Here is a 19785-nt window from a genome sequence, read left to right as displayed (position 1 = left end):
TGACTTTTGCTTCTCTAGTCCTGTATTTGAGTCTTTAAATGATCGGCTGAATTAAGCCAGTACTTAACGTTGTGATCACAGACAGGTAATTTCCCAGAAAAGGAACACACAGGGGCAAGACAGCTGAGTAAACACAGATACATACCTCTGTTACATCACATTAACTCCTGCTTTTGGCTTGCGTGCTTAAGTGTGTGTATTTTTGTGACAAACATGCACGTACACACACACACACACACACACACACACACACACACACACACACACACAAGTAATGACAGGACACAAATGTGCTGGCATCCAGGGCCTGGCCACTCATCACAGACGCTGTGCTGTAAATGGACAAGACTTCCCACCTGTTGTCTTCTCTGCTGTTTGTCAGTTTTTTTTAGTTTCTGGCTTGTTGTGCTCTTTCTCTCTTTAACACCAGATCTGTCTAATCCCTCTGTTGTAAAGAATATATTTAACTGAGACTATAAAACTGAGAGTTTTAGATATCAGTGGTGTGCTGAGTGTGGTCTGAGTTCATTACAGAGAATTACATTCATGTAACTGAGCAACAATAGACAGGTGCACCGAACAGAATTATAATGTGACATGTTTAACACTGGAGGGCAGCCATGGACAGAGTACAATGCTCAGACTATGGGTGTGTGTCTGTGTGACAGCTGGCTATGCCGTGCTGGAAATCCACTTTTGGATTTTACCCTAACAATCACCCAGTCACCAACCCCCAACCTTCAGCCTTCCCGTCAACCCGAGCTTCGACCTCTGGTGGGAAGCACACACGGGTGCCCGAGTCCATGCGTGTCACATTAGTGGTTGAGGGATTGTCTCGGACAGCACTGCTCAAAGACACGCTGATGGATTTTGGACCTCCGTGCACTCTGCCACTCTTTATAGGAGTGTTGGTGTTTTGTGCCACAGGTAGGAACACTAAGGAGCCACTGCACAGTTTGAGTGAAGCAGTTTGGGTTTCTTGTTGATATTAAGTGATTTGCATGCTGTTGTTTTTGAAGACCAAAGATGCTGAGTGTTGCTTAGAAACAATATGCTTTTTTTTAGCAGTCTATTATTTTCACTAATTCTTACTGTATTTGCATTCAAACAAAATGCAGTACACTGAAAAGCACTGATCACCAGACTGTACAAAACATGTGTTGTTGGCATTTTCACCGGTAAATCTCAAAACATCTCTTCTATCTAAAAGATCTAATATATATTTGTATATATATTTTAGTGGAGACATTACTAGACATTACTAAACAAATATTTTTATAATGTAGTTGTCTCTTCATTGTTTATTTGATTATTATGACAAAGTTTCTCTGGGAAATTAAACTCAAATTTTATTTCAAAGTATTCATGAGAGACTGTTTTTACCCGTGCACATCAGCAGTTTTCACTTAGGCTTCCATAACTTTGGGGAGATGAAAGAAGTAAGTAGAGAAACCTAATCTTCTGGCTTAACAAGTTCTGAAGCCTACATTTCCCATCATGCAGCTCAATAGCATTTTTAATCAAATGCCCATACCTCCTATATACTAACTTCTTTCATCCAGTTTTTAAAGCAGGCTATTTGTTAATAATTTTGCCACAAATCGAAACCATGGTAACCATGTTGTAATCTCAAACGTCACAGTAGAGCTGATGCAACTCCTTTTCACAACTGGAGCAAATATTCCTTATGACGAGCAGACTATGCAAGAGATACGATCGAAAAGCTGCGGGGATCGTCGCATAAACATACAAATCTATGCAAGACTTCTGGACTTATTTCAGCACGGATGCTATATCTGCTTCACTTCATAGAAGTTCCATTGTGTCCCCTGTCATGTGTCTCTAACAAGTTAAAAAAAATCAGATGTACTGGAAGACATCTGAACGTGTCTGAGAGGATCTTGACCAGAAGATCAGTCGAATTCAAATCTTTTACAACTTAATATCTTTATTTGCTGATTCCCACAGCTTTTTGGATTGTCTGGGTATTTTACCTGCTATAAAAATGCACAGATCGACCCTTTAAATCAAACTGCTTTGCCGTGGCTGTTCATGTTCTTGTGCGCAGCCTCGGCAGCCAACCTTGAAAGGGAGCTGTTTAAGGATTTGATGAAGGGCTACAACAAGAACGTTCGGCCCATGGAGAAGAGTGGAGACATTACTAAAGTCTCCATCAAGATGACACTCACCAACCTCATCTCTCTGGTGAGTAGAGCTTGTCCTGGTGCGTATGATTAGCCAGTGATGACCCTCACCAAAATCATAATTCTCACATTAGACAATCAGAATACATCATTTTTATTTTTATTAAATTATTCTCGCAAGCTATGAGCAAAGTCTAACTGACACACATCAAAAATGTAATATTTTTGCCTTCTTCAAAACATAGGACAGGCTGGGGTTAGAGTTGGGTTATCATCTATAATGACCTCAGAGGGTTATTGTCTATGGTTGCAATGTTTACCAAACTGTGTCCTCAGAATGAAAAGGAGGAGGCCCTGACCACCAACGTCTGGATAGAAATGGTAACTTTTGGAGGTCTTTTTTTAGCTTCTTTCTTTGTAAACTTTACCCAGTTTACACATTTGAAAGGAAGTCAAACCTGCAGTGTGTCTGTGTGTAGCAATGGTGCGACTACAGGCTGAGATGGGACCAGCCACCCAGGTCAGCTCTGTATGGGAACATCACCTCTAGTCTGCGTGTCCCCTCCAAAAGCATCTGGTTGCCTGACATTGTACTGGAGAACAAGTGAGTGAATCCACCTTCAGATATGAATTTTCCATTGAGATATGAGTTTCATGGTTAGGCAGCCATCATGATACGTCTCTGAGGACTTTTTTGGGCTGTTAGTTGAAGCATTCTAAAATATTAATTAACAATAAATTCATTTTCAGGATAAATGGGAACACAAAAAGTGCATTTCTACAATCATCCATCAAATCATAGTTGATTCTGATATTTGTTTATTCAGAAGACCAGTGGATTAAATCAGGTTTCTCTGGACTAACTAGTCTGCTTAAAGCGTTGTAAATGCACCTAAAGTACTTTGAAAGTAAACCAAACAATGTGTGTGAAGCAAAGAAAGCATTCACCAAAGATAAAGATGTAGCAGGCTTTTTTTCCAATCAAAACTTTGGTTCTGTTTTCTTTGAGCTGCACCAACCCTAGTGAAAGGTAAACATTACATAGTGTTTCTAAAATCTCCTTTCCTCTGTGCTCGCTGAGGAGGAGCACAGTGCTGCAAAAATGGAAGCAAAGGGCAGAGTTTAGGTAAAAGAAGTCATGAGTGAACTTCAGATAGCGCTTTCAGGTTCTGCACTCTCACACTGTTAGAGGCAGATTTAGTTTTTAATACTATTGCAACCTGCCACCATTTAAAAACACATATTATCACATTATGACGACAGATGCATTTGTTTCCAGGTAAAGTTTCTCCTATCTAAGCTAAATCTACAAGTCTGTACGTGTGAAATTTACATGAATGAGGCCTGATGTGTGCATGCATGCACGAATGTATGCAATAAACTGCAGATGAACCATACACCATCTTTCTCATCTTTCTTCTGGTCCGTAGCATTGATGGACAATTTGAGGTAGCTCTTTACTGCAATGCACTGGTGTCTCCTGATGGCTGTGTGTACTGGCTGCCTCCTGCTATTTACCACAGCGCCTGTGCCATCACTGTGAACTATTTTCCCTTCGACTGGCAGAACTGCACCATGGTCTTCCGGTAAGAGATCAGATGGGACTTGGTGATCTGTACAAAACACAAGCAATCACAAGTCTGTCACCCCCAATCGGTCAAGGGAGATGGTTGTCCCTCCCTCAGCCTGGTGCTGCTGGAGGTATTTTCCTGTTAAAAGGGAGTTTTGCCTTCGAACTGTCACCAAGTGCTTGCTCATTGGGGGTTTTCTCATTGCTGGGGTTTACTCTGTATTATTGTAGGATCAACTGTTGTTGTAATTTCTTCTGATATGAATAAAATTGAATTGAATTGAACTGTAAATGAATTTGGAGGAAATGTGTAGGCCTCTGTGATCCCTGGCATGTTGTCTGGGATTGTTCCATGTTAAAGAGAAGCATGAATGATTCAAGTTGATGTTTAAAAGGCCGATGCACGACATGTAAAAAGAATCCAGAGTGTCTAAATCAACAGCAATCAGCTTCCTTCAGTCATGTTACCTTCTTGCCCTTCCGATGAAAGTGTTGACTGGTCGACTCTGACCGCATGTTTTCTGCCATGTGTTCAGCTCGCAGACTTACAGCGCCAATGAGATCGAGCTGGTTCTCACAAAAGAAGATGACATCACATTAGAGTGGGTGGATATCGACCCAGAGGCCTTTACAGGTATTTGAAGAATAGATTTGAAATTAGTGAACATCCACAAGACATCCATTGGTTCATATAAAGAACAAGAAACTGTTTTTCTTGTGATAAAAGACTATTAAAGACTTTTATTTTGTGTTTTTTAGAGAATGGAGAGTGGGTTATCAGACACAGACCAGCCAAGAAGGTGATCAACACTCAGTACACCAAAGATGACCTGGAGTATCAGGAGCTGGTCTTCTTTCTTATCATTCAGAGGAAGCCTGTCTTCTACATTATTAACATTATTGCTCCCTGTGTCCTCTTCTCCTCCCTCGGGCTGCTAGTCTACTACTTACCTGCCAAAGGTTCTTCTTCTTACTTTGTGTAAAGTGTGATCATAAACCCATCAGGCATAACATCATGACTATCTGCCTAGTACTGTGGTGGTGCATCTTTTGCTGGACTCCACTAGAGCCCTGAAGGTGGTGCTCTGGTATCTGGCACCAAGATGTTAGCAACAGATCCTTCAAGTCCTGTAAGTTTCATGGCAGGGCCTCCATGAATTGGACTTGTTTGTCCAGTACATCCTGCAGATCCTCGACTGGACTGAGATCTGGGGAATTTGGAGGCCAAGTCAACACCTCAAACCTGTTCTTGTGCTCCTCAAACTATTCCTGAAACATTTTTACTTTGTGTCAGGAAGCACTATCCTGCTGAACGAGGCCACAGCCATCAGGGGATACTGTTTCCATGAAAGCTTTTTCATGGTCTGCAACAATCTTTACATAGGCGGTATATGTCAAAGTAACATCCACATGGATGGCAGGTCCCAAAGTTTCCCAGCAGAACGTTGCTCAAAGCATAACAATGCCTCCACTGGCTCACCTTCTTCCCATAGTGCATCTTGGTGCCAGGTGTTTCCCAGGTAAATGATGCACACACACCCGGCCATCCACGTGATGCAAAAGTAAAAGTGATTCAACACACCTGGCAACCTTTTTCTATTGCTCTGTGGTCCAGTTCTGATGTGCATCATCCCATTAGACTGGGGGCATCATGCAGCTATGCAATGCTTCTTCCTGTTAAAAGGGAGTTTTGCCTTCCCACTGGCACCAAGTGCTCGCTCATTGGGCGTTGTCTGATTGTTGGGGTTTTCTTTGTATTATTGCAGGACCTTTACAATTAAAGCACATTGAGGCGACTGTTGCTGTAATTGCAATATAAATAAAATTTATTTGAATTGAACTGTAAGGAATTTTGGAGTGAATATGTAGGACTGAAGCTCCATATGCAACAAGCTACAATAGACTGTGCATTCTAAGACTTTTTTTTATCAGAACCAACATGAACTTTTTCTGCAATTTGAACTCCAGGAGCTCGTCTGCTGGATCGGACCCCATGAGCTAGCCTTTGCTACCCATGTGTCAGTGAGCCTTGGCTGCCTATGACCTTGTTGCTGGTTCACCACTGTTTCTTCCCTGGACCACTTTTGGTTTGCAGACCAGTAACAACCCATAAGAGCTGCAAAATATGAGATGCTCTGACCCAGCTGTCTAGCCATCACAATTTGGCCCTTGTCAAACTTGCTCAAATCCTCATGCTTGCACATTTTTCCTGCTTCTAACCTCAACTTTGAGGACAAAAAGTTTACTTGGTCCCTAATATAGCCCATCCACTAACAGGTGCCATGATGAAGAGATAATCAGTGTTATTCACTTTACCTGTCATAATGTTGTGCCTGTTGATGTATGTAGACAGTGAGTCAGGGTTTTATTCATACTTTGACCTATGATCATGGCAATACAGTGACGATCTAGCCGTTGATGCATACATTAGGTCAAAACTGCACCACCCTGAGTGAGTACTGGTTTTGGTTTTACAGCTGGTGGTCAGAAGTGCACCATGTCTATTGTGACTCTTCTGGGCCAGACTGTGTTCCTCTTCCTCATTGCTAAGAAGGTTCCAGAGACTTCGCAAGCGGTGCCTCTTATTGGAAAGTAAGCAGCTCACTTTCAGATTTTGGCTCAGAGTTTTAGGTTTGTGTTGAAAATGATACGAACATTTGACTGCAGGTATCTTATGTTTGTGATGTCGGTGACCACCATGGTAGTGATGAACAGTGTCGTAGTCCTCAACGTATCCCTGAGAACCCCAAACACTCACAAAATGGCAGACAAAGTTCGGAAGGTGAGGCTGTGTCTGAATCATTTGAATATCTTTTAAAGCTGCTCAATGAAGGGAACACAAGTCTATTCAGCTGTGATGTCATCTTAAACCCTGTGTCACCCTCAGATCTTCCTAAACATCCTGCCTCGCCTACTTAGGATGCAGATGCAACCCTGGACACAAAACGCCAGCAATGCATCAGAAATGAGAAATGGAACTGTGTCTGCAGGCAGGAATGGTGTCCACCTGGTTCCCTGCCGTCGCCGCAGCTCTATCACTGTCATCACTAAGGCGGAGGAATACGTAATGAAAACAGCTCGGTCTGAGCTCATGTTTGACAAACTCAGAGGGAGAAATGGATTGATGAAATCAGTGCTGGAGAAGCTGCGTAAGTATTTGAAAGAGTTTGTTACACATGTTAAAAAAACAAACAACTTTTGACAGTTTAGGTTATCCTTTGAAATGCATCAATATAACACATAAATATATGGCTTTTTTTTTTGAATATATGACTCCAGATGACGGGCTGGAGGGGGGTACAGCACACCACCTTGTTAATAGTCTAGCAAAGGCCAGTCCAGAGCTGAAGCAGTGTGTGGCCTCCTGCAAACACATCGCTGAGACTACAAGACAGCAGAATGACTTCCAGAGTGTATGCTTAACCATTTTACTCTTTGCACATTTACAATGGACATTTTAATGAGTTCTTAGTTGGGAATGCCAGAGCTAATAGCAATGTATCATCTCACTCAACCTCAGGAAAATGAAGAATGGTTCCTGGTTGCCCGTGTCATCGACAGGGTCTGCTTTATTGTCATGGTGTTGGTTTTTTTTATCGGCACTATTGGCATCTTCTTGATGGGCCACTTCAACCAGCCGCCCGCTACACCTTTTCCTGGGGATCCAAAGAAGTATCTCCCTCCACTACACAACATTACTGCTGTAGCAGGAATGGAAACAAACGCCTTGGGGTGAACCAGGGGGAAATGTTTAATGTTATCACTTTACCTAGAGTGAGAATCTGACAGCCTTCATTAGTGATCTTTCACTAATGACTACGATACAAAGAATGGAGAAGATGCAGCTGTATGTGTTTTGTGCACAGGTGTCTGCTGTGGGGCTGCGGACTATCACAGAAGCAATCCGCTGCACTGTTCTGTGAATGCATACTGTATCAGCTGTCCTGGCTGTTGAGATTGTTTGTGTTGCATTTAATGCTGTAGAAGAAGGTCTCCTTACTTACGTCTCAGTGTTTGCTCTAAGTGCGTTTCATTTTTAACAAAACTATGGGCACAAGCCACGAGACATGGCGTTGACCACAGATTTCATTCGTTGTAATCTACGAGAATCAATAAAAGCATTTTAATTGCATGATTTTTGTGACTGAGTCATTTTTGAGGCCAGTGGAAAGTTTCTGCCCCCACCCCTCCACTCCCAACCCTACCACTGAAGCACAAATATCCTGCACAGCCCCCCTCCTCTGGAAGCATTTCAATTACATGACTGAGTGGTGCCTTTCTACCCCAACAAAAGGCAGATCCGGCTGGTTGGGATGGAAACAGAGTCGTTTTGAGATGGAGCTGAAGTGAGAAGTCCGAAAACACTCACAAAGCCAAACACTGCTATGTGAATAGCCACACAAGCACGCGGGGGGTAAGAAGGCTTAGCCCCTCCAGATAATGATAACTCATGAAGGCTCGCCTGGTTTCTTGCTCGTAACACTTAGATGATTCGAGTCTGTGGAGGGTGAACACTGATGGTAAGCAGGCCTGTGATGGTCTTTTGTGCTGTTTTCTTTCTTTCTAATCTCTTATTGGAAATACATGATAAGTAAAGGCTCCAGGAAGATTTTAGCCAGTTTAGAAACTCTTGAGCTATCAATGTTTATACAAGGGAGCTTCGGATTAATGCTGTGAGCTGCTACATGCAGCTGCAGGCTGGGTGAGACAGGAATATTAGCGTGTGATCTAAATGTGAAAAAGTATTATGCTGGCTACTATTGCAAGGAGGATGTTAATATTGATACCAGGGAAGAAACGCAGTACAGGAGAAGGAAAGCTCCTTTTTTTCCCCATCAAACTTTTGATCACAACATAAAAATTAATTACACTTTAAATTACAAGCTTACATGATCTATTTGTAGTTTTATTTATGCACTTTTTGCAATGATTTTGAGACTGTTTTAGTGGATGTTTTATCATTTTTTTTGTCAGATTAATATTTAGTATTTAAGGCACAACACCAGTTCCAAAAAGTTGTGATGCAATTGTTTGAAAATCTGATAAACCTACATTTTCTTAACAATAGAACACTGAAAACATATCAAATGCTTAAACTGAGAAAATGGCTCAGAAAATTGGGGTTGGCAAAAGGCTGGGAAAGTAAGTGGTACTCAAAGGAAACAGCTGGAGGAACATTTTACAACTAATTAGGTTAATTGCACCATTAAACAAAAATATGACAAAGATCCAGCAGTGCTGAGCAGATATAATCGTAGCTTTTCTAAAAGTGCAGCAGGTGGTCTTCTCAGTACCCAGATGTCTACAGGCTGTTATTAAAAGAAGGGGGGATGCTACACAGGGTAAACATGGCCCTGCTCACAGCTTTTTTAATACATACGGCCGCTATGTTCTGTTTTTATTTACATTTTACACACTTTCACAACTTTTGGGGGAATTTGGTTTGTAAATAATGAAAGATGTGTGTGGATTTTCTTCTTTAAGCACCTACTATACTTTATTTAAGTAAGTTGCTTGCAGCCTATAGACCGGGTGTGAGTTAAAGCATCCATCCTTCAAATGTTTTCTTGAAGGTTTTGGTATGATTCATTTTTCAGTTTGAGACCATGTCAGCGGTGATCAATCAGCCTCTTCCCTTTGGACGACTTGAGCGAGAGAAGCACATTCACATGGTCTTCAGGGCTTTTCACAACCGCTGTGGGCCCTCCTGTGAGTGCCAGACTAAAAGCACTCCACCCAAATCCCACCAAACGCCTCCTGACCTGGAATTTGAAGAACAGCTTTCGGGCCAGACTGCTGAGAATGGCTTGATGCAGCCACCGGTGATCATGAACAGGTCAGAGAAGAAGTGGGAGAAGACTGGTAGAGCAGTGAGATCATGCTTTATGTCTGTGCTGGAAACTGCTAGTGAGATTCATATCACTGCCAAGCCAGAGCTGCAAGGTGAGGAGGACTACTTATTTCTTTTATATAAAACAGGACTCTTGCTTAGATGTGTGTGTGTTAAGAAAATACCACATCCTGACTGCAGGTCCTCAGTGTGTTTCTAGGAGGATCTATAACATCACTACAGAAGGCAACAGGTCACTGTCATTTGTAGCTGTGGAAGGTATTTGTCCTGTTCCATCACGTGTCTTACTCTTATAACTACTGATGTTTTTCAGCATATTCTCAGCATTTGTTGGCTTCTCCCTCCTTTTAGAGAGCTCCTGTGTGTGTCTGCAGTGCTGTGGTCCAGCTCGGGCCTACACCCTGAAAGGCTTTGACAGTGAGGGCAGTCAGGTCTTTTATTTTGAAAGGCCCCTTAGGGTGGACGCCTGTTGCCTCGGCTGCTGCCTGATGGAGATGAGAGCGTACACACCTCAAAACCATCTCATGGGCACCGTACATCAGAGGTAGGAAAATTGTTCATTCCTTGGTGTATATGTTCCTACTAAACGCTGATGAGTTTGTTTCCTTATGTTGCTCAGTAGTTATAAATTACATGTGATCAAGCCACACTGAAGCTTATATAGCTCACTTCTGTTGTTATAAGTAGAGTGAATATATAAAGTAGGTAAAGTTAGTGGTGAAGATTTATATTAAGGAGACATACTTCATACATCAACCTCTACTAATTTGACCAATTAATTGCCTTTGGTTAATGGGTTAACAAAAATTATAAACATAAATATAATTATGTCTGAAGGAGTCCACAGAGGTCTTTAGTCTGCACTCATTCATTTCAGTTTTATTTATATAGTGCCAATTTACAACCACAGTCACCTCAAAGCACTTTACACTGTAGGGTAAAGACCCAACAATATTAGAAAGAAACCCTAACGAACAGATGACCCCCTTGTGACGAAAAGCTCTCTCCAAAAGGAAGAAACCTCTGGCAAAACCCGGCTCAGGGTCCAGCCCTGACTATAAGTTGATTAGAAAGGAAAGTTTTAAACTTCAATCTGCTCTATTAGGGTTATATGGTACTATGAGGTCTTTCAGATAAAAGGGGGCCTGATTATTCAAGATCTTGTATGTGATCAGAAAGATTTTAAATTTGATTCAGAATTTAACAGGGAGCCAATGGAGAGAAACCAGCATGGGAGAAATACGGTTTCTCTTTCTAGTCCCTGTCATCATTTTAGATCAACTGAAGACTTTTCTGGGAACTTTTAGAAGAATCTGATAATAATGGGTTACAGCAGTCCAGCCTAGAGTTAAGGAACTAGTCTGGATAACCTTCATATAGCATATTTTTTCTAATTATTATTGCTATAATTTTACATTTTTAATTTGGGTGAATAAACACCAGTAGCATTTTATACTGTCAGGCAAAACACTTCACGTGTGAGCCTTTTTCCATGTCACTCAAGGCCTGGGACCACACTGGCCCACCCTAGATGCTCAGGCCTGTCTGTAAATAGCAGTCGGGGCCTTTACTGTTCTGAACAGCCTGAGTGTAATATAAACCTGGGATGGTTAATGCACAGCACAGCTGTCTGCACACCAGAACACACCAACAGAGCTGGCGTGGGCTCATAGGGGAAGGAATGCGACATCCTTCCTAATGGGAATGTTGGCCAATGGGAGGCATGGCAGGCTCACGGCTCTTCTGTCGTCAACCCAAAATACCCAAAATCTGACTCCAGGGTTAGCGAGGGTGTCTTTGTGTGTCGAATTTAGTTTCCAGAAGCAACAGTCGGCGAAGTTGTGCCCAATTAGGACTGGCCTGGCAGAGGTTTCAGTGACCAGAGTTCGACTTGGTATAAATATTCTCTCAGTTGTGCTCTAATAAAGCATGCCCCAAATTGAACTCTTCTGACACCGAGCAAACAATTGCTTTGGTGCTGCAGAATCATGACAGCTGAAAATGCAATCATCCAACCATCAAGACTGGGCTGCGCCTCTGTGTGAAGCACTGGCCAGTCTATTTGCCAGGAGGCTTAGTGCACGGTTACTGAGTTGCTGTGTGTTGGTGACCATGTTTTCAGGTGGAGTATGTTTACACCCCTCCTGGAGGTCTGCACTTCAGCAGGAGCGTCTACCGTCAGAATCCAGGGCTCCTGCTGTCCATGCCGTTGCTTCTCCAACCAACAATTCCAGGTAGGAATATTTATAACTCATAAAAGTATATGTGTGACTGAAAAGTGTAACATTGCAGCAGTGCTTTCATGTGGTTTTAAATTATACACTAGATTGTCTCCAACATTGGTGAGGAAATAGGCACGATATGGAAGAAATGGCCTGGCTTCAACGAAGAACACAACATGGACCATGAATATTTTGGACTGGAGGGTGAGTTCTACCTCAGTAAATTACATTCCTCATTTCTCTTTGACAGGATGCTAGAGAACATTTACCTTTCCCAAAGTTTAGTTTTGGACCAAGTTTAATTTAATCGACCTCTTCAGATCTGATACTTTTATTTACTGAACAGATAAGAAAAGTGACAAAGAAAAACAACAGACCAATATAATAAAGCACACTCACCGGATACCTTATTAGGTACACCTTGCTAGTGCTAAACTGCAGTATATTTTGCCTTCAGAGCTGCTTTAAGTCTTTGTGCCATTTGACAAGTTGCTGCAAACACCCCTCAGAGACTTTGGTCTATCGTGACATGACAGTATCACACAGATGCAAAGAAGTTTTGGCTGCACATTCATGATGTGAATCTCCTTTTCCATTACATCCTGAAGTTACTCCATTACATTGAGGCCTGGTGACTGGAGGCCATTGGAGCACAGTGAGCTCACTGTCACATTAAAAAAAAACAACAAAAAAACAGTTTGAGCTTCCAGACATGGTGCCATCAGAAGATGTGTACACTGTGATTATAAAGGGATGGACGCAGTCAGAAACAATACTCAGGCAGGCTGTGGTGTTTAAATGCTGTTCATACTAAGACCAAAGAGTGCCAAGAAAATCTGACACACCATTACACCACCAGGAGCCTGAACCATTTATACAAGGCAAGATGGATCGATGACTCCATGCTTCAATTTCTGAAACTATTAACTGAATGTTGCAGCAGAAATCGACAACATTCAGTTTTATTCATAGCACCAAACCTCAACAACAGTCACCTCAGTGCGCTTCTGGTTCATAGCTGACAGGAGTGGTACCCAGTGTGGTCTGCTGTAGCTCTGCTAGGTATGCAAGAGCATGCCTGATGTATTGTGCATTGAGACACGCTCTTCTGCATACTTGGCTGAAACTCCGTTTAGAAAAGTGCTACATAACTTCAATAATAAAGTTAGTATCATCTGACTTGGTGCTGCCTTCCTATCAGCTTGAAGCAATCTGCTCATTCTCCTCTGACATCTTGCATCAACAAGGCACTTTTACCTTTAACTTCAGTGGGTTGTCTTCATCACAGCCACATGCCTTAAAGCTTCGAGCTGCTGGCATGTGATTAGCTGGTCAGATTTGTGTTAACAAGCAGCCAAACAGGTGTAACTAATAAAGTCACCAGTGAATGCTTTTAATTTATAAAAAATAAATGAAAAAAGACTGTTCCATGATATTTACAGGGACATCAACTAACACAATTAGATCGTTTCTAAAAAAAAGAAAAAAAATAGTTGCCAAACATTAACTGCATCTCTCTGGCTAGTGTCAGACTTTAACATTTCTAAGTATACCAAAGTCATAAACATAGTTTATTATTTAATCACAGCTTTGTTCCGGCAGTTAAAGCACAGAAAAGTACAACTGTATGTATTCTATTTTCATCTTCTAGTTCCACTCAGTATGGAGTCACACACCAAACTCCTTCTCCTGGCAGCCACTTTCCTGTTGGTAAGCACATATGTTTCTAGTGTCCATCGGTGGGAAGATGTTTTGTCATACACAATATAATTAAACTTTTCCCAAAGCTTCTACCTCAGCACATTAGACTTTGAAGACTTAGTTGCAACTATGTGTTACGAGTAAATTAACTTACTAATGAATAAACCTTCAGCAACAGTTTTATCTGTTCATTCATACTTTTACATAATCATTTCAAACAGCGGCTAACAATTTTAATTTCACTCCATAATTTCAGTGAATAACTTTTATGTTTGTAATTTTAGGTAACGATTTCAACTGTTAATCATATTAATATAAAAGTACATTTAGCTGACAGTATCATTAGTCCATCTGTACTGGTGGTTGCTTTGAAGACAAGGACCAGGTCTGCAACCACTTGCAGTCAGCTGCTGATGTCAAAATGACTTTTGTGCATTAATACATAAATAAAACCGCAATAAGACGGAATCTGCATATTCTCTGTTTGTGACTGAATGGAGGTCAAATTGGCAATGAGATGCAATATTTCTATAAGACAAGTTCCTTCCCACCCGGCAATCTTTGCAATCGTCTCATGATCACGGACACGCTCCATCTCTTGGTAACCAGCTGGTCATTACAACTACCTTTAATCCTTTTTTTAAATGCTTTGAAAAAGGTTTAAAAAAAAAAAAAAAAAAAAAAAAATGTTGCAAGGAGGTTTCTGTCCTATTTTCACTCTAGTTTGACTAAGCAATTATTAAACATATTTTAAGTTCATGCCCTCCTTATTTGATGTTTTTTTCTTTTTAATTTTCCTAATTGCACTTGGTCTGGATTGGATCCTTTGGTAGGCCCAATCTGGCCCCCAGGTATGCATGTTTGACATCCCTGCCTTGGGATCATTGTACACTAACTGGAAATCAGCGGTTCAGTATAAAAAAAAATAATAATTAAAAAAAAAATAAAAAAAAAAATCAGGACACGATATTAAGATGATCCCAGATAGTTGCACTGTAATATTAGAATATAATTTTTGATGTATTGGCTCGTAAGGAGCCTTTCACGAGTTGGTTTAATTGGAACTTGCATTACATCTGGAGATCATAACTTATATTGAGGTTTTTGTATATAAAAAAAACCCAAAATGTTTGTTTACATGTAACAAAAGCAACATTTTGATGTGTGGGATCTTCCTCAGGTATCAATCGCAAGCATCAAAAATCTGCTTATGTAAAAATTCTTTAAGGAGTAAATTACTACTTTGAGCCAAAAAGTGTTCAGACCGTTCCTCCTTTCTTTTGTTTTTCCCTTGTTTGCCAGGGACACTTGTGTGCACACTTGCTTTCTTTCTCTAAAAAAAAAGCCATAAAAAGCATACATGAAGAAGACATTTTAATAGAAAGAAAAACTAACATCGTTTCTAACCTGTCTGAATGATTTCTCTGCAGAATCATATGTTCTTTGAAATGAGCTGACCAGCATCATCACATGATTTACAGACCAACGGGCACCAAAGCTTCCCGGTCCGGGAAGAAAGAAGAGCGGATAAAGAGGAATCTCGGCTTCTTGCAAACTCCACAGCTTCAGTTCCAGCGTTTATGAAAGAAAAATGGCACTAAACCATCTTTAGCAGCAGATGCATATTTACCATTTATTGCTATAATCCATCAGGTGTACATCCAACAGTGTTTCCTCGCTTTCCACACACTCACACACACCTGCATCCATTGTCACACTAACAAATAAGGGCAGCATTACAGTTTTTCAACAAACTGTAGGCTCTTTCTTAACATATTTAAAAAAACAAAACAAAACAAAAAAAGCTCCCCAGGATAAAAACTGTAACAGACCCTGGGCCCCGTTTTCTTTCGTGGACTACAAAATGGAAAAGGAGTGAATATCAGTGTTTCAGGACTCCTATACACCTTTGACATTAAAGCAGAGCCCTTCCCTTGGATTCTTTAAAGGTGGGGTAAAAAAAGGAAAAGGCAGGGAAGGGAAACCCGGTTCAGGTCGAACTTGAGGCCAGGCACAGTGATTTAGGCAGCTTGGCAGTTCATTCTAAAGATGCCGGTTATAGAAACCTGCCCAATACAGGATCCTCATCCTTTGGGATACAACTTAATTTTTTTTTATCCTATTAAGTGATCTTTGATGTGGATTGCATTTAAACAACATTAATATTTGTTCTAGTTCAAAATGACCAGAGGAATTGTAGTTAAAATACAGCACTGTGTTATAATAACCCTGTTTGAGTCCCAATAAAACTGATTAGCACACCTATTTTAACAGCAGGTGAAATGTCACGTTAAGCAATAAAATCATATAGAGTACAACTGATTCTGTTGTATTTAAAGCACACTTTGTCGAGCGTTCATGACCAGAACAGCCCACACCAGTCACTCACTGGTTAAAAGATGTTACAACTTGCATTACTAAAAAAACCCAAAACTGTAATTTCCTCTTCCAGTTGATTAAAATCACCTCTTTCATAGACCTGTTTCAGTGTTCTGTTGAAAGACTTTTCTGTTCATTTCCATTTTGACACAAAGACCCAACGGTCTCCTGGCCTCGGTCCCCGACTTTTGCTCTGTCTTCGCATTACGCAGTGCCAATCCACGCAGAGCTGCCCTTCTCTGGACTCGGCTTCCCCCAACACATCCCGTATGCACACACCTGCACACCGCAAACAGAGACCACATCAGTAGAGCCTAACTACATCACAGAGGTTGTGTTGTTGTTCATGTGAAATCCCACAGCAGGAGTTCTTACTCTTCGCTGAGCATCTCTGTGAGGGGGGGGCTAACGTCCTCCGCTAGCATTCACCAGACCATGGAAGTCTTCCCATGCTCTGCAAACAGAGGAGGATGCAGTAAATTATAATTCGCAGTAAAATGCATTAAAAAAATATAATTATTTTCCTGGAAGAATTGTAAGTCCATTAGTTAACTGAATGAGAGCTTTAGTAATAGTTGTACTCACAGTTACCAAAAACTAATGATGAAAATAAAAAAAATTTATTTTTAGCTTTATGAGCTAAAGCTGCCAAAATAAAGAAATAAGCAACTGTAAAATACTAACAGAGGTCATTTCAATATTATAAAGATGTATACAGGCCATTTTAGAATGAATGATATTGGTATTTTTAGACTTTACTAGAGAAGCTTTGCACGATTCAGAGCTCAAAATAATCCCTATGCATCTTTTCTGTGCCTTTGTGCATAAGAAGTTGGTCTTTTAGCTCTTTATGCTTTCTTTGGACTGGCTGGCCATTATAAACGGACGTTTTTAACAACATGTGTGTCAAGAACATCCCATCTCATTAATATCAAGCGCCATTAGTAAAAAACAAAAGAAAAAAAAAATGGAGCAACAACATCTACATGATGATATACAGATTGTGTAAAAGGACTTGAAAGCCATCACACTAGGCATTCAAAGCTACAAAGGACAACCATGGACACAGAACTAGTCGTTTTTTTCCCCCACTTGGTTTTTGAAAAGCATGAAAATGGGAACAAAAGGCAGAATTGAGTTCTCGTATACTGAAGGAATACTGACTCAAGGTTAAGACTGCAATGGAAAACCATTATAATCAGTTAAATGGGCATTTGTTTCACACTCTTTTTAATAATGAACTAATAGAAAAATATGGGAGTTTGTAAAATTATATTAGCATATAGATATGCACAAGGGATATGTGGTTGTGTGTACAGTTATACATTTCAATTTGGAATAATACTTCAAACAATAAAATAAAATATTTTGATAACTGTGTTTTCTGTTATTTCTCCCTTAAAATCCAAACATACTGTCAAAATAAAAATCTAACTTATAAAAAAAACCCCATCATCTTTCACCTGAGCATGTTAAAAACAAGCCATTGAAAAGGCAACATGTAAGTGTACTCTCTCATCGCCTCTTTGGTTGGAAAATATGTGTGAGCATGCAGGTTTATGGAAGAGCTGAAGAGAAAGAAAAGCTGGAGAAGAAAATAAAAAAAGGAGAAGACATACATACTTAATGCTGTCTGTGTGTGTCTTGTACTCCATGATGGTGTTGGGGGGCAGGTTGAGGACTCTGCGCAGGGTGTCTCTGATGCGGGCGGTGGTCGCCTGGTCACTGGCCGTTTTGTTCCAGATGGAGATGATGTCCTCCTGGGGAGAAGCAGCATGAAGAGGAGGCATGTGTGAGCATTAGGTCAGGCAGTTGGTGACCATGTGCAGCCAGTGTGTGTCTGCTTTTGGCTTTACCTGGAAACGTACTGACACCACAGCCCCACAGATCTCCTCTCCTACCATGAACTGTTCTCCCAGCATAGCCAGGATCAGGTTCTCCCAGCATCGAGACGCCAGGCCTTTCCTTAGACGAATGATCCACTTCCCACCCATCTTATTGGCATCATCCTAAACATACATGATTTCAGATCAGGCCTTTAACGCATAACCAAACAACCAGAGCAAATAGAAGATATCAGCCAGTTTGCTCACCTCCCACATGGGTTTAATGCCTTCTTTGAAGAGGTGGAAGTCACTATGACCTGTCAAATCGCCAGGTCGGATCATGTGACTATAGAAACGCCAGAATTGCTCCACCTATGATGGACAAATGTAATAATTAGTTGAAAACGAGTCAAACTGCGGAGTGTGCAGTTCTGCATGGGCAGATAAACAAAAGGAAAAGTGCACTAGCTCCTGTTTTAAGCCATATAAAGATGTGATGAGGAGCAACAGACCGAAGCAAAGCTGCCAATTTGTTTGATGTTCTGTTCGTAGCTCTGAGTGCTGGCTGGTCTCCCTGGGGTGCGTCTCGAGTACCAAAAGGTGTAATTGTACTGGAGAGGGTGTTCTCCTGCTCCTGGCACCACCATCTGCCGGAAACGAGAGAGTAACTTGTACAGCTCATTGACATATTAACTTCATACAAACTCAGAGCCATAATTGCCATATTGTCATTTTTCCTCAGTACACCACCAAATTGGATTTTAAATCTAATAATCAACATGTGATTAAAGTGCAGACTTTTTGCTTTAATTTAAGAGGTTCTTCAAAAATTATATTTACTGTTTAATTCATTTCCAGAGGTTCAAAATTTTATAGTTTAACAAACAAAACAAAACTAAAGAAACTGTACCTTTGTTCAACAAATAGTAGCACAATCTGCAAATACATCTGTGTAAGACTTTAGCGGCCTCACTTTTTTCTTGGAAGTGTTCTGCTCCTTCTCTTCATCTTCGTTTTTTTCCTTCTCACCGTCTTTCGGTGAGCCTTGGTCCTGGTCGTGGTCTCCGCTGTCATCATCTTTCAGACTACAATCGAGGGAAATGCAGAATACATTTGTATCATGCAATCAATAGTTGAAATCAAAAGGGACTTTACACCTGTTGTAAAGGGCTGTTACCTGACAGAGTGTTTTAAATCAAATCTTTTGTCATTTTGTTACCCATTCTGTTGGCGTTATACTGTCTTACAGCAACCAGTATCTAAATTATTTAGGTGTGCCCTCATCCTGGTCAAAACAACAGAAATACAAGGAAAAAAAAGAACACAAACTATAACCTCGACAAATGGAAGATTTGCAGCATGGCTGCTGTATTCATTTAAGGCAAGTTAACCCAATAAACCTGCAACTGATGCATTTGAAAGTTGTGGCCTGCAAACATGCGCTCTGACTATTGTGCTAATCTTAAACTACGCTCGCTATTAATATGAGCTCTCTGCGTGTCACAGTCTCTCTCCAGCTTCCCGTATTTAAATGCCACGCGAGTCTAATTAGTGACCAGCCTCTACGCGCCTCTCCCCGCCTCTCAGTTAACTACCACACCGAGGATTCGAGGCCTATCCGCCTTCCTCCAGGCTAAGCTAACAGCTAACAGCACTGAAATTCTTCATCAAAACGCACCATTTATTCGCAGATATTGCTCCCTTTCTTTTTAAAAGCGCTTCTACGTGGTGCACTCGCACTCATGTGAGCTAATAAAAGCACATAATTCATGCAAAAACATATATAATAAAGCTGACACACCTCTCACACACGCAAACCACGGTCAGCTTACGTTACCCTCCCCGGTGAATTCACAGCAGCGACCGAGGAGACCGCTCTCTGCACATTCAGCTAAATGTTTTAAATACTCACGCGTCAAATTTGTTGTTCATTATTTTGTAGGTAGGAGTCTTTTCGGAGTCCGACCACAGCCTCCTGAATTCCGCAGCAAGTGACGGCGACGCGCACGGCAGCGGTTTAGTGGACGCGCATGCCGTGTATTGATCTTGGTGATGAGCACGAAAAGGTCAGAGGTGAGCCACGTCTTTGCTA

At 41.1% G+C, this 19785-nt stretch overlaps 3 protein-coding genes across 7 annotated transcripts; 2 read left to right on the top strand and 1 right to left on the bottom strand.

Moving 5' to 3' along the window:
* The first annotated feature begins 694 nt into the window (after positions 1-694).
* On the top strand, positions 695-7837 carry chrng (cholinergic receptor, nicotinic, gamma). The gene is made up of 12 exons (XM_005476216.4): positions 695-927; positions 2069-2205; positions 2481-2525; positions 2624-2748; positions 3575-3730; positions 4251-4348; positions 4474-4674; positions 6192-6306; positions 6382-6496; positions 6602-6863; positions 6994-7127; positions 7235-7837. The coding sequence occupies exons 1-12, from the start codon at positions 804-806 to the stop codon at positions 7448-7450; spliced, it is 1728 nt and encodes a 575-aa protein (XP_005476273.2). The 5' UTR covers positions 695-803; the 3' UTR covers positions 7451-7837.
* A 173-nt stretch (positions 7838-8010) lies between these two features.
* On the top strand, positions 8011-15590 carry LOC100692580 (phospholipid scramblase 2). Of its 3 annotated transcripts, XM_025900258.1 has the most exons (9): positions 8011-8234; positions 9312-9657; positions 9746-9823; positions 9917-10109; positions 11688-11799; positions 11892-11991; positions 13439-13497; positions 14322-14339; positions 14919-15590. In XM_025900258.1, exons 1-9 carry the CDS (start codon positions 8232-8234, stop codon positions 14943-14945), a joined length of 936 nt encoding a protein of 311 aa, XP_025756043.1. In that variant the 5' UTR covers positions 8011-8231; the 3' UTR covers positions 14946-15590. The 3 variants fall into 3 exon arrangements, with proteins under 3 accessions (XP_025756043.1, XP_003438224.1, XP_005476270.1); XM_003438176.5 differs by lacking the exon at positions 14322-14339; XM_005476213.4 differs by lacking the exon at positions 14919-15590 and having other exon boundaries at positions 13439-14339.
* eif4e2 (eukaryotic translation initiation factor 4E family member 2) lies at positions 14850-19760 on the bottom strand. 3 transcript variants are annotated; one of them, XM_005476214.4, is made up of 8 exons: positions 19606-19760; positions 18667-18778; positions 18206-18340; positions 17961-18065; positions 17724-17876; positions 17487-17627; positions 16243-16321; positions 14850-16146 (listed from the first exon to the last, which is right to left on the bottom strand). In XM_005476214.4, the coding sequence occupies exons 1-7, from the start codon at positions 19623-19625 to the stop codon at positions 16286-16288; spliced, it is 702 nt and encodes a 233-aa protein (XP_005476271.1). In that variant the 5' UTR covers positions 19626-19760; the 3' UTR covers positions 14850-16146; positions 16243-16285. The 3 variants fall into 3 exon arrangements, with proteins under 3 accessions (XP_005476271.1, XP_003438223.1, XP_025756044.1); XM_003438175.5 differs by having other exon boundaries at positions 17491-17627; XM_025900259.1 differs by lacking the exon at positions 19606-19760 and adding an exon at positions 18871-18889 and having other exon boundaries at positions 17491-17627; positions 18604-18778.
* Between the last annotated feature and the right edge of the window lie 25 nt (positions 19761-19785).

This window comes from Oreochromis niloticus, linkage group LG18, assembly GCF_001858045.2.
Source record: "Oreochromis niloticus isolate F11D_XX linkage group LG18, O_niloticus_UMD_NMBU, whole genome shotgun sequence".
Classification (NCBI taxonomy): domain Eukaryota; kingdom Metazoa; phylum Chordata; class Actinopteri; order Cichliformes; family Cichlidae; genus Oreochromis; species Oreochromis niloticus.
The sequence above is the reverse complement of the archived record's forward strand: the minus strand, read 5'-3'. Positions and strand labels throughout refer to the sequence as shown.